This window comes from Macaca thibetana, chromosome 20 (assembly GCF_024542745.1).
Source record: "Macaca thibetana thibetana isolate TM-01 chromosome 20, ASM2454274v1, whole genome shotgun sequence".
NCBI lineage: Eukaryota > Metazoa > Chordata > Mammalia > Primates > Cercopithecidae > Macaca > Macaca thibetana.
Genome location: NC_065597.1, coordinates 75,424,594 through 75,442,369, shown reverse-complemented (window position 1 = coordinate 75,442,369; position 17,776 = coordinate 75,424,594). Strand labels below are relative to the sequence as shown.

At 61.0% G+C, this 17,776-nt stretch overlaps 3 protein-coding genes across 5 annotated transcripts in view; 2 read left to right on the top strand and 1 right to left on the bottom strand.

The window, feature by feature from the left end:
• Nucleotides 1-4,890: 4,890 nt before the first annotated feature.
• Nucleotides 4,891-7,899, top strand: ARHGDIG (Rho GDP dissociation inhibitor gamma). Its single transcript, XM_050774755.1, has 7 exons — nt 4,891-4,894; nt 5,526-5,728; nt 6,646-6,825; nt 6,930-7,013; nt 7,201-7,277; nt 7,372-7,435; nt 7,524-7,899. The coding sequence occupies exons 2-7, from the start codon at nt 5,656-5,658 to the stop codon at nt 7,721-7,723; spliced, it is 678 nt and encodes a 225-aa protein (XP_050630712.1). The 5' UTR covers nt 4,891-4,894; nt 5,526-5,655; the 3' UTR covers nt 7,724-7,899.
• An 89-nt stretch (nt 7,900-7,988) lies between these two features.
• Nucleotides 7,989-11,683, top strand: PDIA2 (protein disulfide isomerase family A member 2). Its single transcript, XM_050774776.1, has 11 exons — nt 7,989-8,252; nt 9,244-9,450; nt 9,516-9,649; nt 9,731-9,868; nt 9,937-10,053; nt 10,165-10,290; nt 10,397-10,594; nt 10,835-10,955; nt 11,036-11,217; nt 11,314-11,424; nt 11,547-11,683. Exons 1-11 carry the CDS (start codon nt 8,057-8,059, stop codon nt 11,589-11,591), a joined length of 1,575 nt encoding a protein of 524 aa, XP_050630733.1. The 5' UTR covers nt 7,989-8,056; the 3' UTR covers nt 11,592-11,683.
• Nucleotides 11,684-11,912: 229 nt separating this feature from the next.
• The window catches only part of AXIN1 (axin 1), a 67,660-nt gene continuing 61,796 nt past the window's right edge, over nt 11,913-17,776 (bottom strand). The window contains exons 9-11 of one of the 3 annotated variants that reach the window (XM_050774675.1): nt 15,629-15,736; nt 13,927-14,094; nt 11,913-12,704 (exon numbers count right to left, since the gene is read on the bottom strand). In XM_050774675.1, the coding sequence (XP_050630632.1) occupies nt 12,578-12,704; nt 13,927-14,094; nt 15,629-15,736 (403 nt within the window). In that variant the 3' untranslated portion in view covers nt 11,913-12,577. Of the gene's footprint in view, nt 12,705-13,926; nt 14,095-15,628; nt 15,737-15,778; nt 16,475-17,776 lie in introns of those variants that run through there. The other 2 variants (XM_050774673.1, XM_050774674.1) reach the window with 2 other exon arrangements.

Here is a 17,776-nt window from a genome sequence, read left to right as displayed (position 1 = left end):
GATCCACCTGCCTCAGCCTCCCAAAGTGCTGGGATTACAGGCTTGAGTCACTGCGCCAGGTCAGATCATTTTTAAAAAACTAAGTCGAGGTCTCACTATGTTGCCCAAGGTGGTCATGAACTCCTGGGCTCAATCCATTCTCCTGCCTCAGCCTCCCAACGTGCTGGGATTACAGGCATGCTCAGCCACCGTCTTTTTTTTTTTTTTTTTTTGAGACCGAGTCTTGCTCTGTCCACTCAGGCTAGAGTACAATGGTATGATCTCTTCTCACTGCAACCTCCGCCTCCCAGTTTCAAGTAATTCTCCTGCCTCAGCCTTCTGAATAGCTGGGATTACAGGCACCCGCCATCACGCCTGGCTAATTTTTGTATTTTTAGTAGAGACAGGGTTTCACTATGTTGGCCAGGCTGGTCTTGAACTCCTGACCTTAGGTGATCTGGCCACCTTGGCCTCCCAAAGTGCTGGGATTATAGGTTTGAGCCACCGAGCCCAGCCTTGGCATCATTTTTAAAAGGTGCAAATGTGTCTATTTCTCCTTGCTTTATTTATTTATTTATTTTTTATTTTTTTGAGATGGAGTCTCTCTCTGTCGCCCAGGCTGGAGTGCAGTGGTGCAATCTCAGCTCACTGCAAGCTCCGTCTCCCAGGTTCATGCCATTCGCCTGCGTCAGCCTCTCAGTAGCTGGGACTACAGGCTCCCGCCACCACGCCCAGCTAATTTTTTTTTTTTTTTTTTTTTTTTTTTTGGTATTTTTAGTAGAGACGGGGTTTCTTTTTTTTTTTTTTTTGAGACGGAGTCTCACGCTGTTGCCCAGGCTGGAGTGCAGTGGCGCGATCTCGGCTCACTGCAAGCTCCGCCTCCTGGGTTCACGCCATTCTCCTGCCTCAGCCTCCTGAGTAGCTGGGACTACAGGCGCCCACAACCGCGCCCGGCTAATTTTTTGTATTTTTAGTAGAGACGGGGTTTCACTGTGGTCTCGATCTCCTGACCTTGTGATCCGCCCGCCTCGGCCTCCCAAAGTGCTGGGATTACAGGCTTGAGCCACCGCGCCCGGCCTGAGACGGGGTTTCACTGTGTTAGCCAGGATGGTCTCGATCCCCTGACCTCGTGATCCGCCCGCCTCGGCCTCCCAAAGTGCTGGAATTACAGTTGTGAGCCACCCCACCCGGCCTCTTTTTTTAAAATTATTATTTAGTTAGTTATTTTGAGACAGAGTTTCACTCTTGTTGCCTAGGCTGAGTGCAGTGGCGCAATCTCGGGTCACTGCAACCTCCACCTCCCGGGTTCAAGTGATTCTCCTGCCTCAGCCTCCTGAGTAGCTAGGATTACAGGTGCATGCCACCATGCCCGGCTAATTTTTGTATTTTTAGTAAAGACAGGGTTTCACCATGTTGGTCAGGCTGGTCTTGAACTCCTGATCTCAGGAGATCCACCCACCTTGGCCTCCCAAAGTGCTGGAATTACAGGCATGAGCTATGTTTTTATTTTATTTTATTTTTATTTATTTATTTTTTTTTTTTTGAGACGGAGTCTCGCTGTGTCGCCCAGGCTGGAGTGCAGTGGCCGGATCTCAGCTCACTGCAAGCTCCGCCTCCCGGGTTCACGCCATTCTCCTGCCTCAGCCTCCCGAGTAGCTGGGACTACAGGCGCCCACCACCTCGCCCGGCTATTTTTTTGTATTTTTTTAGTAGAGACGGGGTTTCTTTTTTTTTTTTTTTTTTTTTTTTTTGAGACGGAGTCTCGCTCTGTCACCCAGGCTGGAGTGCGGTGGCCGGATCTCAGCTCACTGCAAGCTCCGTCTCCCGGGTTCACGCCATTCTCCTGCCTCAGCCTCCCGAGTAGCTGGGACTATAGGCGCCCGCCACCTCGCCCGGCTAGTTTTTTGTATTTTTTAGTAGAGACGGGGTTTCACCGTGTTAGCCAGGATGGTCTCGATCTCCTGACCTCGTGATCCGCCCGTCTCGGCCTCCCAAAGTGCTGGGATTACAGGCGTGAGCCACCGCGCCCGGCAAGAGACGGGGTTTCACCGTGTTAGCCAGGATGGTCTCGATCTCCTGACCTCGTGATCCACCCGTCTCGGCCTCCCAAAGTGCTGGGATTACAGGCTTGAGCCACCGCGCCCGGCCTGTTTTTATTTTTGAGACATGACCTCTGTCCGGAGTGCAGTGGCACGATCATAGCTCACTGCAGCCTTGATTTACTGGGCTCAAGTGATCCTCCCACCTCAGGTTCTTGAGTAGCTGGGACCACAGACAGGTGCCACCACACCTGGATAATTTTCTTTCTTTCTTTCTTTCTTTGTTTTTTTTTTTTTGAGACCAAGTCTCACTCTGTTGCCAGGCTGGAGTGCAGTGGCACAATCTTGGCTCACTGCAACCTCTGCCTCTTGGGTTCAAGCAATTCTGCCTCAGCTCCCAAGCAGCTGGGATTACAGGCATGTGCCACCATGCCCAGCTATTTTTTTTTTTTTTTTTTTTTTGTATTTTTAGTAGAGATGGGGTTTCACCGTATTGGCCAGGCTGGTCTCGAACTTCCTGACCTGAAGTGATCCACCTGCCTTGGCCTCGCAAAGTGCTGGGATTACAGGCGTGAGCCACTGCGCCTGGTCACTAATTTTTCTTTTAATAATTTTTATTTTTGTAGATAAATATACACGTAGCTCCTCACTTATCCCTGTCTGTAAGGGCCTCAGCTTCTTGCTATGTTGCCTAGGCTGGCTGATCTTGAACTCCTGGCCTCAAGTGATCCTCCTGGCTCAGCCTCCCAAATGTTGGGATTACAGGCATCAGCCATGGCACTTGGCTACGTTTTTATTTTTATTTATTTTTTTTATTTTTTTTTTTTTGAGACGGAGTCTCGCTCTGCCGCCCAGGCTGGAGTGCAGTGGCCGGATCTCAGCTCACTGCAAGCTCCGCCTCCCGGGTTCACGCCATTCTCCTGCCTCAGCCTCCCCAGTAGCTGGGACTACAGGCGCCCGCCACCTCGCCCGGCTAGTTTTTTGTATTTCTTAGTAGAGACGGGGTTTCACCGTGTCAGCCAGGATGGTCTCGATCTCCTGACCTCGTGATCCGCCCGCCTCGGCCTCCCAAAGTGCTGGGATTACAGGCTTGAGCCACCGCGCCCGGCCTACGTTTTTATTTTTTGAGAGATGGTGGTCTTATTCTGTCACCAGGAGTGCAGTGATACAATCATAAACTCACTGCAGCCTCAAAATTCTGAGCTCAAGTGATGCTCCCACCCCAGCCTCCTGAGTAGCTGGGACTACAGATGTGTACCACCACATCTGGTCTATTTCTGCTTTCTCTTTTTTTTTTTTTTTTTTTTTTTTTTTTGAGACGGAGTCTCCCTGTGTCTCCCAGACTGGAGAGCAGTGGCGTGATCTCCGCTCACTGCAAGCTCCACCTCCCGGGTTCACGCCATTCTCCTGCCTCAGCCTCCCGAGTAGCTGGGACTACAGGCGCCGCCACCACACCCGGCTAATTTTTTGTATTTTTAGTAGAGATGGGGTTTCACCGTGTTAGCCAGGATGCTCTCAATCTCCTGACCTTGTGATCCACCCGTCTCGGCCTCCCAAAGTGCCGGGATTATAGGCGTGAGCCACCACGCCCGGCCTATTTCTGCTTTCTTGGAGGCAGAGTACCTCTCCCCATCCTTACCCACTCAGGGGTTGCTGGGGGCTGGGCAGGGTGGGTGGCTGGTATTGGTCTAGGAGCCCCTAACATAGTGGCCAGCGTCCATTTCCATTACTGGAGAGGCCAGGTTCAGTATGAGCTGGGGCAGGGGCTTGTGGGGTCTCTTACTCCAGGGAACCATCTCCCTTGGATCCCAGTGAGCCCTCCCATGCCCCACACACAGGTGGGGTGAGGTGGCCCAGGTCTGGCTGCCCTGTCTGCAGGGGTGGGCATCTATGGTGGCTGTGAGGCAGAATAGGGAATGAGGGTAGCCAAGGGTTGGGCATAAGCAACAGAACAGCAGGTGCAGCCAGTTGTAGGCAGGATTGGGCAGCACACAGGCCACATCCTGGCTCCTGTGATAACGAGACAGAAGTTTCCACTTCACCTCTGATTGGTCTCGGGCCAATCCTTCATAGAGTGTAGCCAATTGGAGGCTCGTAAAGGGCATAAGGGCTGTGGCCAGGTTCCTTTGCTTGATAAAAATCCTAATTGCGGAGGCTCTGGAGCTACTTGCTGGAGCCCACTGCCATTCTGTGAATTGCCTTCCATAAATCTGTGCTTTCTTTACTCCGTTCTTCTGACTCAGTTCCTTTGTTGCTTTGTGTTTCCTTGTTCTTTTGTTACTTCGTGTGTTTGTTCAATTCTTTGTTCAACCCACCAAGAGCCTGGACAACTCATCTCCAAGACCTTCTATCTGGTAACAGCTGCAGGAGCTGGAGCTGGCAGCCTGGAGACAAGCGTCCTAACAAGCCCCGGCTCCCTACAGTGAAGGGTCAGCAGAGGTGGGGCTCTAGAGGGGCCTGGGCCCAAGCTCATAGGATCCTGCCCTGGTAAGCTTGTGTGCAGGTGGGGGGCCAAGGGAGACAGTCCCCACCCAAACCCCAATGCCCCCTAGCACCCAAGGTGGTCTTCTGCTCAATCAAGGAGCTCCTTGGCAAAGGCGGGTCTAATTTCTGGTGTCCCTGGAACCAGGAATAGGGGGCCAGGGGTGTCTAAGAAAAAGGGACTCAGGCTGGTGTTCCGACCTCTTCTCCCTTATTCAGACTCAGGTCTTTGGTCCAGCTGTCCCAGCCAGGGCCTGCTCACCCCTGTCCCCTGCCTGGTCCCATCCCACCCACCCACAGGTCTCAGTTTAGGTGTCAATATCAGAAGCCCTCTCTGTGCTCCAGGCTCTGCACTCCGGCCCCGGTGTCAGCGTCCTCTCCCCAAGGACAGGGGGTTCGGAAATTGGGTTTCCAAGAGCCCTGCAGGGACACCCCCTCTTGGGAACTCACACAGCCCAGCCAGGTCACTAAGCCTTTGAGGGGCCCTTGTTGCTTCTGTGGCCTCCAGACGCACCTTGGTGTGTGTGGGACTCGTGCCCACTGTGGTCCCGCCCTACGGATGACCGTGAACCTGTAGGGTGGTGGACCAGCCTCTCACCCCAAGGCTGGGCAGGCCCCAGGAGTACCCCTCGGCCCAGACAGAAGCTCCGACGGGAGCGGGGGAGGGGAAGGGGGAGCACGGTTCGGCCCCAGGTGTGGCCGCGGATAATGAGACCCTGGGGATGGGGGCGCACCTGCGCCTCGGCGCCCTGCAGAGGGTTTCCCAGGAGACCCCCACCCCCGCCAGGCTCCCGCCGCGCCGTGGGGGTGGGGCAGCGCTGCCGGCCAGAGCCGGGCACAGGCCAGGCGGGCGGCGGGGATCGTGACCGCGGCTGCGTGCGTCCGCGTCCGGGAGCTTCTGTGCGGGGTACTGGCGCGCCGGCGGGGCGACCCGGGTGCCGGCTCCGTGCGGGCAACACGCGCGTCTCTGCGGGGCTGCGCGGGGTCCGCGAAGCGGCTGGGGGCGCGCGGCGCGGGCGCGGCGCTGGGCGCGGGGGGCGCTCCCGGCCGGGATGAGCTCACCGCAGTCGCGCCGGGGCTGAGCGCCGAGCGGGGCGGCGGCGGGGCGGGCGGCGGCTCCTCGGCGGCTCCGCGGCGGCCCGGGCCGCGCGCCACCATGCTGGGCCTGGACGCGTGCGAGCTGGGGGCGCAGCTGCTGGAGCTGCTCCGGCTGGCGCTGTGCGCCCGAGGTGAGCGGGCCGGGCAGGGGCCGGCGGCCAAGTGGGCGGGGGGCTCGGCTGGGTCTTAGCCCCGGGCGGGGAGCAGCCCCTCCCCCGCGGCAACTTTGGGGGCGCGCGTGGGGATCTCGCGGCGCAGACCCCCGGCCGGGGTCTGGCAGCGGTGGGGGACTTCATCCAGGCTCCACCCCTGTGGGGAAGGGAGCCAGGTGCTGACCGGTCCGCTTGTGAAGCCGCGGGGCTGGGACCCTCTCCCCCTGGGCACCGCCGCCTGGAGCCCCTCTCCCCTGGGTGGGGCTGGGGCTCGGGCTCGGGCTCAGGCTCCGTAGGGCGTGTGGTGATTCCCGAGAAGACTGGAGCGAAGTGGGCAGGGACTCAGAAACCCCTGCCCAGGGCACCAGGGAGAGGGGCTTCAGGAGACCACCAGCCCGGGGCACCATGGAAGGCGGCGCAGAGCCTGAGCCCAGGGATTTGGAGAGAGCGGCTCCCAGCCCCCCAGCACCATGGGGAGGAACTCCTAGACTGTGGGAAAGTGTTCAGAGACCCCGGCCCAGAGCAGGATGGTAGAGGGCCCCGGAGCTACTAGGGGCGGGGGCTGCTGAGGGCCGCTGCTCTCAAGCAGGTAGTCCCTGGCCCTGGGCTGCCCTCATTTGAAGTCTTACTCCCCCACCCTTTGGTCTTCGAGTCAGGGAAGGGGCCTTTGTGGACATCTGGGCCAGAGGAGCTGCAGGCTTGGTGGTTTCTGGAGGCCCCTCCTGAAGGTCTGGGTGCGGTGTGGCACCTCCCCAGGCCGCCTACCCTCTCCCAGAGGCTTCCCCTTGAGTCCCTTTGGGTAGTGGGAGGTACAGCTGGCCAGAGGGGGCTCCAGCCTGGTGCTGGAATGCCAGGGTCTGCTAGTGGCCACTGCTCATGCCCCTCCCCATCCCCAGTCCTCCTGGCTGACAAGGAGGGTGGGCCACCAGCAGTGGACGAGGTGCTGGATGAGGCTGTGCCCGAGTACCGGGCGCCAGGGAGGAAGAGCCTCTTGGAGATCCGGCAGCTGGACCCGGACGACAGGAGCCTGGCCGAGTACAAGCGGGCGCTGCTGGGGCCCCTGCCACCGGCCGTGGGTATGGCAGGGGCCTGGGCTTGGAGGGCTGGGTCTGGGGGTGCTGGTGGGAAGCCCAGCGGGGGTGAGGGGGGGGCATCCTGCAGACTTCCAGTTTCTCCTCAGACCCAAGCCTGCCCAATGTGCAGGTGACCAGGCTAACACTCTTGTCGGAGCAGGCTCCAGGGCCCGTCGTCATGGATCTCACAGGTAACTCGCAGGGTGCTGCACCCTGAACGCAGGTAGGGCCCTCCCAGGCACACTCCTGCACCCTTGAGTTCCACACCCTGGGCCATCACAATCGCAGACCTCATGGGCACCACACCCCACGTGGGGGCTCCTGGAGCAGGTCTCAGCCTGTAGGGAGTTCCGACCCTAGCTGCAGTTTCCCCAATAGGGGACCTGGCTGTTCTGAAGGACCAGGTGTTTGTCCTGAAGGAAGGTGTTGATTACAGAGTGAAGATCACCTTCAAGGTGAGAGACAGGGCAGTGGGCAGAGGGGTTGGGGATGGGGGCAACAACCAGAGGCCTGGCCCCCAGAGGGAACTCCTAATGCCTCTTTTCCCAGGTCCACAGGGAGATTGTCAGCGGCCTCAAGTGTCTGCACCACACCTACCGCCGGGGCCTGCGCGGTGAGGGCAGCGGGTGGGGGGGGAACAGGGCGGGGGGGAGAAGTGGGGGGCGGACAGAGGACAGCCCTGATGCCCTCGCCCTCCCTAGTGGACAAGACCGTCTACATGGTGGGCAGCTACGGCCCAAGCGCCCAGGAGTATGAGTTTGTGACTCCGGTGGAGGAAGCGCCGAGGGGTGCACTGGTGCGGGGCCCCTACCTGGTCGTGTCCCTCTTCACCGACGATGACAGGACGCACCACCTGTCCTGGGAGTGGGGTCTCCGCATCAGCCAGGACTGGAAGGACTGAACTCCCAGTCCTTGTCTCCCCCACCTCCCTCAGCTGCTGCACAGGGACTCCCAAGCATCCCCAGCACCCCTCGTGAGTGACCAGACCCTCCCCTGCTGCCCCTGCTCTGTCCCGGGACCCCCTGGGCCTGGCGCTGTCCCCTGAGCTGTCCCATTAAACGTGGCCCTGTCTCGGTGCCCTGCGTGTTGTCTTTTTCTGCCTCCCCTCCCCTGGGGGCTGGGGGGGCCGCACGGGCCTTATCTTTGCTGGAACCAGGCCTGTGTGCCACGTGGCAGCTGCTGCTTGGCTTCTGGCCCCCTTATCTGCCCCTGCCCCACGGGCCCTGGCAGCACCATGAGCCGCCAGCTTCTGCCTGTACTGCTGCTGCTGCTCAGGGCTTCGTGCCCCTGGGGTCAGGAGCAGGGACCCAAGAGCCCCTCAGAGGAGCCTCCAGAGGAGGAAATCCCCAAGGAGGATGGGATCTTGGTGCTGAGCCGCCACACCCTGGGCCTGGCCCTGCGGGAGCACCCTGCCTTGCTGGTGGAGTTCTGTGAGTGCTGGGGCCAGTGGAGCTGGGGACCGGCGGAGACTAGCAGGGCCCACCTGGGGGCCCTACCCTTTGCCAGCAAATGCAGGGCATGTGCCTGAGAGAGGCCTCCCCACAGGCACTTGCCCCCACTGTGCCCAGAAGCTCTCTAGGAGGGTCCTGGGGGTCCGGTTGGGGCAGGCAGGAGCGGTGGTAGTACTGGGGGTACCCACAGGACATGAGAGCACCTGTACCTCCCTGCTCAGCCAGCGGCCGTGGTGCCCAAGTCGCCGCCTTGTCAGCCACTCCTCCAGCTGCCAGGGCATCCCACAGAGTCTGCGGAGGCCCAGGCAGTGTTCGGGCTTTGGGGGCCCACAGAGGTCCCCGATGCATGTGCTCTGTGGTCTTTCTACAACCCTTGACACAGATAGGAACCGTTCTTGCCTGGGAGGTCTTCACAGGCAGCCACATGGGCCTGGGAGCCCCAGCCTTACAGGGCAGGAGAGGGAGGGGTCTTTTCCTTTTTAGAAACGGAGTTCTGCTCTTGTTGCCCAGGCTGCAGTGCAATGGCACAATCTTGGCTCACTGCAACCTCCGCCTCCCAGGTTCAAGCGATTCTCCTGCCTCAGCCTCCCGAGTAGCTGGGATTACAGGCACACGCAACCAATCCTGGCTAATTTTTTTTTGTATTTTTAGTCGAGACGGGTTTTCTCCAGGTTGGCCAGGCTGGTCTCTAACTCCCAACCTCAGGTGATCTACCCGCCTCTGCCTCCCAAAGTGCTGGGATTACAGGCGCGGCTGTAGGGAGGGGGGTCTCTCAAGCCCCCCCAAGCCTTGTTGGTCCCTGTGCCGCAGCCGGGGGGCCACAAAGAGGCGCTGGCGCTCAGCTTGGCCATGGCCAGGGCTCAGGGCAGAATGGAGGAGCACGCTTGTTCCCTGCTGGGTTGTCAGGTGTGGAGAGGAGGGTGCTCCTGGGGTTGTGGTGGCCTGGGGCACTCACGGCCCCGTCCCCCAGATGCCCCGTGGTGTGGGCACTGCAAGGCCCTGGCCCCCGAGTACAGCAAGGCAGCTGCCCTGCTCGCGGCCGAGTCAACGGCGGTCACGCTGTCCAAGGTGGACGGGCCCGCGCAGCCCGAGCTGGCTGAGGAGTTCGGTGTGACGGAGTACCCTACGCTCAAGTTCTTCCGCAACGGGAACCGCACACACCCGGAGGAGTACACAGGTGCGGGCGCAGGCCGGTCGTTGGGGGGTGGTGGCCAGGCCCAGGCTGAGGGGGACTCCCTGCAGGACCACGGGAGGCTGAGGGCATTGCCGAGTGGCTGCGACGGCGGGTGGGGCCCAGTGCCATGCGGCTGGAGGACGAGGCGGCCGCCCAGGCGCTGATCGATGGCCGGGACCTGGTGGTCATCGGCTTCTTCCAGGTGAGCCACTGGGTGTGGGGAGCTGGGCCATGGGGGCAGTGACTGTGGAACCTGGTGGCCTCACAGGGCCGGGCCCTTCAGGACCTGCAGGATGAGGACGTGGCCACCTTCTTAGCCCTGGCCCGGGACGCCCTGGACATGACCTTTGGCCTCACGGACCGGCCGCGGCTCTTTGAGCAGTTCGGCCTCACCAAGGACACCGTGGTTCTCTTCAAGAAGGTAGGTCAGGCCCAGGCGTGGGTTGGGGTCCGGCTGCAGCGCTCATTGACCCATCTGCTGCTGTCCAGTTTGATGAGGGGCGGGCAGACTTCCCAGTGGATGAGGAGCTTGGCCTGGACCTGGGGGATCTGTCGCGCTTCCTGGTCACATACAGCATGCACCTGGTCACGGAGTTCAACAGCCAGGTACGTAGGCTGCAGTGCCTGGGCTGGGGGTGTCCCAGGGTGGAGGAGTCCAGGGATGGGGGTGCCTAGGCTGGGGGTCCTGTGGAGTCATGAGCACCCTCCCTACTGTAGACATCTCCCAAGATCTTCGCGGCCAGGATCCTCAACCACCTGCTGCTGTTTGTCAACCAGACCCTGGCTGCTCACAGGGAGCTCCTAGCCGGCTTTGGGGAGGCAGCTCCCCACTTCCGGGGGCAGGTACTGGGGTCCGGGGTGAGGGGCAGCTGGATGGCGGCAGGTACTGGGGTCCGGGGAAAGGGACAGCTGGACGGTGGCCGGTGCCAGTGTGGACTCCTGGCCTCAGGTGCTGTTCGTGGTGGTGGACGTGGCGGCTGACAATGAGCACGTGCTGCAGTACTTTGGCCTCAAGGCTGAGGCAGCCCCCACCCTGCGCTTCATCAACGTTGAGACCACTAAAAAGTACGCGCCTGTGGATGGGGGCCCTGTCACCGCAGCTTCCGTCACTGCTTTCTGCCACGCAGTCCTCAACGGCCAAGTCAAGGTCCGCTGCAGACTGCTCATAGAGGGAGGGGAACCCTGACCTCATCTACCAGCCTGGCAGGGGGTGGGAACAGCAGCTCTCAGGCCCCCACCCCTGCAGTCCCCGCAGAGGAGCCCCTAACTCCGCCGAGGAGCCCCCAACTCTGCAGAGGACCTCCCTCCCCCCCAAGCCCCACAGAAGGCCTCCCCCCTGAGCCCTGCAGAGGACCCCTAGCAAAGCGCCTGGCCTGGTCTCCCCCAGCCCTATCTCCTGAGCCAGGAGGTACCCCCTGACTGGGATCAGCGGCCAGTGAAGACCCTCGTGGGCAAGAATTTTGAGCAGGTGGCTTTTGACGAAACCAAGAATGTGTTTGTCAAGTTCTGTGAGTGCTGAGGGAGGCACGGGGTGTGTGGGCTGGGCAGGGGGTGCCCAGATGGCCGCGCTCAATGGCCCCTGTCCTAGACGCCCCATGGTGCACCCATTGCAAGGAGATGGCCCCTGCCTGGGAGGCGCTGGCTGAGAAGTACCAAGACCATGAGGATATCATCATTGCTCAGCTGGATGCCACGGCCAACGAGCTGGACGCCTTCGCCGTGCACAGCTTCCCTACCCTCAAGTACTTCCCAGCAGGGCCAGGTCGGAAGGTATGGGGGACAGGTGCCTGGGGAAGCTGGGATGCCATCCTCCTGGGCATGGGGCTGGGCCTGGCCTGTCCTCCAGAGCCTCCTGCCTCTTCTCAGGTGATTGAATATAAAAGCGCCAGGGACCTGGAGACCTTGTCCAAGTTCCTGGACAACGGGGGCGCGGTGCCCACGGAGGATCCCACGGAGGAGCCGGCAGCCCCGTTCCCGGTGGGTGTCCCTAAGCCAGGGCTCCAGGCCTCTGCACAAACCGTCTTTACACAGGGCTGGAGGGGCGGGGGCAGGGGTAGGCTGGGAGCAGAGCTCCGAGCTGTACTTGTGACCCGTTCTAGGAGCCACGGGCCAACTCAACCGTGGGGTCCAAGGAGGAGCTGTAGCTACCCCCGTGTCACTCCCCTCCTCACCGCTGGACAGGAGGGCACCTCCTTGGGTGCTGGAGGGAGCTGTGCATTGTGAATAAAGAGCTTGGTTCTGGACTGTGTGTGCCTGATCCCTCAGCAAGGCTGGCCTGATGCAGCTCTGCCCAGACGCGGGCTCCTGGGAAGGAAGGTGGAGCATGTTCATGCTCTAGCTTGGCCAGCCTCTGAGTCACAGGACGACCCCCATGCCTGCTGGAGGCCAGCATGACCTTAACCACAGGGGCTGAGGCTGGGAGACCCAGGCCAGGCCCCACTGGCAGCAGACACACCACAGCCAGGGCAGGTTCAAAAACAGTTTTATTTATTATCCAAGTACCTTTGAAAAGATAATTGTACAAGTGTCATCGCATGAAAAACAGACCTGGGCAGCCCCTGCTGGCCCTGGCCTGAGAAATGTACATATTTACATGGGCCCTCAGAAAGGAGGACCCGGGACCGCGCAGCCGGCAGCTGGAGGCAGGTGCAGTACCCCGTCGCCGGCTCACACAGTGGCAGGCAAGAGACAAGCTGTGTTGAAGGCACTCGGTGGCGAGTACAATTGACAGAGGCCCTGCAGGCCTCTGCGCCCAGGCCTGGGGCTGCGCCCAGCCAGACCAGGGTACGTGGGCAAATCCCAGAGGGAAAAACAGATCCCAGCACACGTGCCCAGGGGAGGCGCTGGGGCGTCGCTTGAAACCGGCAGCAGGGACCCTGGCTGCCCCACTTGGGCTAGGCCCTCCAAGTATTGCTATGGGGAGTGTCCGGCTGCCTCCTCGGGGGCAGGACAGAAGCCTGTGGACCACGCGGAGGGACCCCTACCCGCCCAGACACGGCGAGACTGCAGGGGTGGGCGGCGCCCCCACGCTGTTCTCTATCGGGCTCCTGAGTACGAGGTCATCCGCCTGGCTGTGACATCTGTGCCCACCGAGGGCCTCGCCTGGTGCAGCGGTCAGCCCGCCAGCTGGTCAGTCCACCTTCTCCACTTTGCCAATTATCTTCTCCTCAAAGACGGGCAGGACGGCCTCATCCTCTCGAACCTCCTCGAACACCACCCCACAGTCAAACTCGTCGCTCACTTTCTTGAAGTAGTATCTGCAGGATGGAGGTGAGGAGCACAGTGAGCAGGCAGTGCCGCAGATGGGAGGAGGCCTGTGGCGGGGATGGCGTGTCCACACCCCCATCCCGAGGAGCCTCCTGTCCATGGCCCACCGCCCCCACCACCCCCACCACGTGCGCCCCTCCCAGGGCAACAGTGAACAGTGCAATGACCGCATGTGGGTGAAGTGGCAGCTACAGGGGGTGAGTTTACTGCCTGCTGGGAGGCACCCTACAGCCCCCTAGGAGTACCTGCCCCAGCCTCTCAGGAGGTGCAGGGGGGAAGTGGATGGGTGTGGGGTATCTGCTTCCCAAGGGCTGAGCCCTGTCATGGAAGTGACCCCGACTGCGGCCCTCCCTCAGCACCACATCTGCAGACACAGTCCACGGGTGTCTGCAGTCGCTTGTGGACAGAGGGAACCACCTCTGCCAGGCTCTTGTGGTCAGGCCCCCTCTGCTCACCCCACAGTGCTCACTCAGGAGCCTCCAAGACTGGCTGCAGGCAGGCCCTCAGGGCTGAGGGGCCCAGGCCCAATAAACGTTGGTAGGATGGGGCCTGGCTTTTCAGTTGGGCAAAAGGAGCTGAATCCAGAGCCTAGAGACAAGGTTGGCCCAGGGGAGCCCGACACAAGGTTCAGACCATTGTTGTCTGGGCCTCTGGCTGTTTTCTCACCCCGAAGCTGAGGGCCCTGAAGGAGTCCCTTAGGGACCCTCTCAGTCCTGTGGGGCCGAAGGCCTGATGCCATCCTCAGCCCAGGGCTTGGAGAACTGGCGTAGGTGCAGATGAGGGACAGGAGCTGAAACAGCCGGAAAGCTTTTTTTTTTTTTTTTTTTTTTTTTTTTTTTTTTGGATAGAGACGGAGTCTCGCTCTGTCATCCAGGCTGGAGTTCTGGGGAGCAGTGGTGCGATCTCGGCTCACTGCAACCTCTGTCTCCTGAGTTCAAGCAATTCTGCCTCAGCCTCCCAAGTAAATGGGATTACGGGCATCCGCCACCATGCCTGGCTAATTTCTTTTGTATTTTTAGTAGAGAGAGGATTTCACCATGTTACCCAGGCTGGTCTCGATCTCTTGAGCTCAGGCAATCTGCCGGTCTCTGCCTCCCAAAATGCCAGGATTACAGAAGTGAGGCACCATGCCTGGCTAGAAACCCTCTTTTTCGTACTGCTGGGCACCCACGTACCCCTGCAGGGAGTGGGCACCCCAGCCCTCACACTCACCTGTAGCTGCCCTTTTTGGTCAGCAGCTCCTTGAACTGGCCCAGGGTGACAGCGCGGCCCCTCACCAGGGTGCGGTAGGGGATAGGCTCCCCACAGAAGTAGTATGCCACAACGATGCTGTCACACGGCTGGGTACTCCCGCCGCCCGCCTTCCTCTGCGATCTCGTCCTGGGGAAAGAGATGCAGCAGTGGTCCCTGGTTTTGGACTGAGGTCCCACAGGGTGCCTCCTGCTGGCCTCAGGCTGCCAGCAAAGGGTGGGGCAGGCCTGCAAACAGCTGGGGCCCCAGGCCCCACTGCCCCCCGACCGCAGCATCTCAATCTGGGGTCTACTCCACCAGCAGTGGAGTCTGACTCCACTCACTGGGAGCACAAAGGTCTCCCCGCTGCCTCCCAGCCCCACCCTCGACTGGACAGGACCTGGCCACTGGGCGCACTGCAGCTCTCACCTCTAGGATGGCAGGGCAGGCTGCATGGCTCCTATGCCAGGAAGACCTACAGCCCCCAAACCTTAAAAACATCTCAAGGGCAGGTATTGGACAAACAGAACTATGCACGATTTCTGGATGAGCCTGACCCCACAGTGAAGTCTGTCCCAGGACTGTTGCGGGTGCGGCCAGCAGGCCCTTCAGAGGGGGTGGGGCTGGCACCGTCTCCTGCCCAGGCTGAGCTGGGCCCTCCTCTTACAGGGGCTGTGCTTCCACTCACACCCTCTGCTTGGCTCCCCTGCCACCACCTGTCCCTTAGATGACTCCAGAAGCTGCCCCTGGACCACTGGGGTTCAGGCCTCGGGCCTCCTGCTGGCTGCGTGCACTAGAGGCTGCCAGAGCCGACATCATGGCAGGAAGGCCTCACGGCCACCTCAGCCAGGTGACCGTCCACTTCGCACACCAGGCCCCCACCCACCTGCATTCTTGGACTTTCTCCCAGAGCCACATCCTTGCAGCCCCCTGGAGCCAGGCCCATAGGAGAATGAGCCAACATGTGGGGGCTGCCCCAAGGACGGGTGAAGGCCCCTCCAAGACCCCCTAGAGGATGACAGCCACAACAAACCTGCATCTGGGGCAAGCCTGGTAAGGCCTGGGGGACCCCTGTTCTCAAGGCCCCTTTTGGGATATGCCCCTCCTGCCACCTTGAGCACACAAAGGCGCCACTGACACAGCCCATGTGGGATCACGTGGTATGGACACAGTAAGCCTTTCTCACAGGCTCGGAGGGGTCAGCACTGCAGGTGGGAGCAGAGCCCTGACTCACGGACTGGACAGACGCACATAGTTGAGACCCACACTGCAAGCTGACGCACCTCGTGCACCTCAGCACCTGCAGCCCCGACCCTGCTCAAGCCAGGTCTGCGGGGACCAGCCAGTTCCAAGCCGGGTGGGGCCAGGGGCAGGGGTAGGTCTCTGCCCCACAAGGGGCCTCCCATGACAACTGTGTGGATACAGGGCTGACTGTGCCCAGGCCTCCAGCCGGGCCTGTTGGTCACTTATCGTCATGCTGGACAGTCAGCATCTCCTTTGATGGAGACGGGAGAAGGCTCTTGGGCAGCTTGGAGTCTGATGCCGTGGGACCCTCTCCTGCCACAGCTGCTTCTCAGCGTGGTACCTGAGCTCAGGCCCCAGGACGGCGGCTCTACCATGGGACCTGGCTTGAGACGCCTGGGCTGGGTGGGCAGGACCAGGAGGACCCTCAGGACGCACGTACTCTGTCTCGGAGAGCTCCATGTCCGACACGGCTGGTACCACGCGCAGCACTGGCGCGCACGCTGGCCTGACGCAGGCGCGTCCCCGCCGCATAACCTCCTGCACATACCTAGGGAACAACCCGCGTCAATGGTGGCTGCGCCGGCGGCCACCAGCCCTGGGGAAGGAGCCTCGACCAATGCTGCCGCGCAGGGACAGAAGGAGCATGAAGGGGCTGTACAACCTGCCCCGTGAAGGCTCCAGTTTGCAGGGTGGACAAGACTCCAAACCCCCTCCTAGGCCTCAGTGGTGCCAGACACTGCAGCACACTCCACACTCACAATCTGGGTACCAACCCCCCTGTTCCCCAGACCGCACTTTGGGGAGCTTCTGATCTGGGGTCCTGGGATCCTACCACCTCATCCCCTCTGGTAGGACGCCATCTCCTCCCGAGAGCCTGTCCTTGGGTCTCTGGCATGAATTCCCCACCAATGGCGTGGACACTGGCTCTGGGGTGTGGCAACTCTGTCTGCACCTCAGGGAGGCTGAGAGCCCCCCGGCGCCACAACTGAGGCCATCCTGGGGCAGCACGGCAGCTCCTCTCACGTGGACACCTCCACCGGGGTGCACTGGGCGACCCTGATGGTAGTTTCTACTCTACAGCCCGACAGGGCCCAGCACCCGACCTGCCTCTGGGCCTTCACTCCAAGTCTCCACAGCTTCTCGCAAAAACATGTGTCCCCTGGACAGACAGACCCAGCAACTCTGGGTTTCCCCACAGCATCCAAACAGGGGCAGGAAGGTCGTGTCTCAGAACGGCGGCAATGGTTCCACGGCTCAGCGGGCATCCCCTGCCATCATGTAGGGCCTGTGGGTGCCCGGGGAAAGGGCAGATGCAACTCGAGAGACCCCTGCTCAGCCCAACAAGGGGGCTCAGGAAGCCCCAGCAGGAGAGAGCACACAGGCCCAGGGCCTTGAACCTGCTGCACATGATGCCCTCCCCCGGCTCATCTGCCAACCCAGTCACACACCCCAGCTCCGAGCACCACACACCAGGCTCCTGCATGGCACGGGGCTCTGGCTCCTTGTTGGCTGAACAAGATCACAGGGTCACAGACGTTTGGCCATAAAGTGATCACCCTTTGGGTTTGAGGTAACTGTGACCCTCTCTGGCCCCAGAGCTGTCATTAGGCTGAAACTTTAATGACTTGAGACCACACAGGCTTTCGGCTGGGAAGGGTCTGAACCCTGATGCTGGTTTGGCAGAATAGGGCCCCTGGCCCCAGCCTCCCTGGAGTGGCACAGCCCCAAAGCTGGAGGCCCAGGAGGTGGGCCTGGAGCCCAGGCCCCAGGTGACCCAAGGTGGACAGGAGGAGCTGGTGACCTCTGAAGGCAACCATGGCCTCTGTGACCACAGCCCCAGGGCCTGCATGAGCTACAGGCTCCCAGGACCCTCACAGAGACCCTGATGTGTGAGGAATTCCAATGACCCAGGATGGCCGAGAAAACTGGCCTCAAGAGCAAAAAGCTGAAAGTGGAGAAGGCAGGTTCTGGCCTGCAGCGAAAACGCTGCCGGAACAAAGAAGCGGCCTCGCTGCAGCCCAGGCAGAAGCCAGCCTGCTCTGGGGAGAGAACAGGGTCTGGCTACTGGGGCCCAGAAGGCCAAGGAAGGCTTAGCGAGGAGGGGCTGGGGGCTGGACGTCCAGGATGACAACTCTACATCTGCACAGGTTGCAGACCCACGTAGCTTTCCAACCGCGTAGAGCCACTCAGGGCTCGTGGGGTGCGATTGTCAAGAGGCAGCCGCCATGCCTCCAGGACCCCTGCCTCAAAGCCCAGGCTGCCCAGCAGTCAGCAGCCTCTGGCTGGGACCAGTGTTCCCCACACACTGGGGCCCTGCAGACGCGGCTCAGGTTCAGGAAGGACCCCCCTCCACAAGAGCAGTGAGCACAGAGGCCTTGGGTGTGTGAAAGCTCCGGCCCCAGCCCTCCGTCCACCGCAGGGTCGCCTGCCACATGGCTCCTCAGTGGTTCTCAGTGGAAGGAAGGGCCCCATATGGCTGGGCGACACCAGAGGGCCGTTTTTCCCCTGAAGACCTCAGGCCTTGGGGAGCTTCAGCCCCAGGAATGGTGCTGTGGTAACTCCCAAGACCCACCCCACCCCACGATGC

Excerpts from the sequence above, each read along its gene's own strand:
- ARHGDIG (XM_050774755.1), top strand. The coding sequence starts at position 5,656 with ATGCTGGGCCTGGACGCGTGCGAGCTGGGGGCGCAGCTGCTGGAGCTG. Across the intron at positions 6,826-6,929 it reads GCCCCTGCCACCGGCCGTGG|ACCCAAGCCTGCCCAATGTG; the intron begins GTATGGCAGGGG and ends GTTTCTCCTCAG. Across the intron at positions 7,436-7,523 it reads CTACCGCCGGGGCCTGCGCG|TGGACAAGACCGTCTACATG; the intron begins GTGAGGGCAGCG and ends CGCCCTCCCTAG.
- PDIA2 (XM_050774776.1), top strand. The coding sequence starts at position 8,057 with ATGAGCCGCCAGCTTCTGCCTGTACTGCTGCTGCTGCTCAGGGCTTCG. Across the intron at positions 8,253-9,243 it reads TGCCTTGCTGGTGGAGTTCT|ATGCCCCGTGGTGTGGGCAC; the intron begins GTGAGTGCTGGG and ends CCCGTCCCCCAG. Across the intron at positions 10,595-10,834 it reads TCCTCAACGGCCAAGTCAAG|CCCTATCTCCTGAGCCAGGA; the intron begins GTCCGCTGCAGA and ends GGTCTCCCCCAG.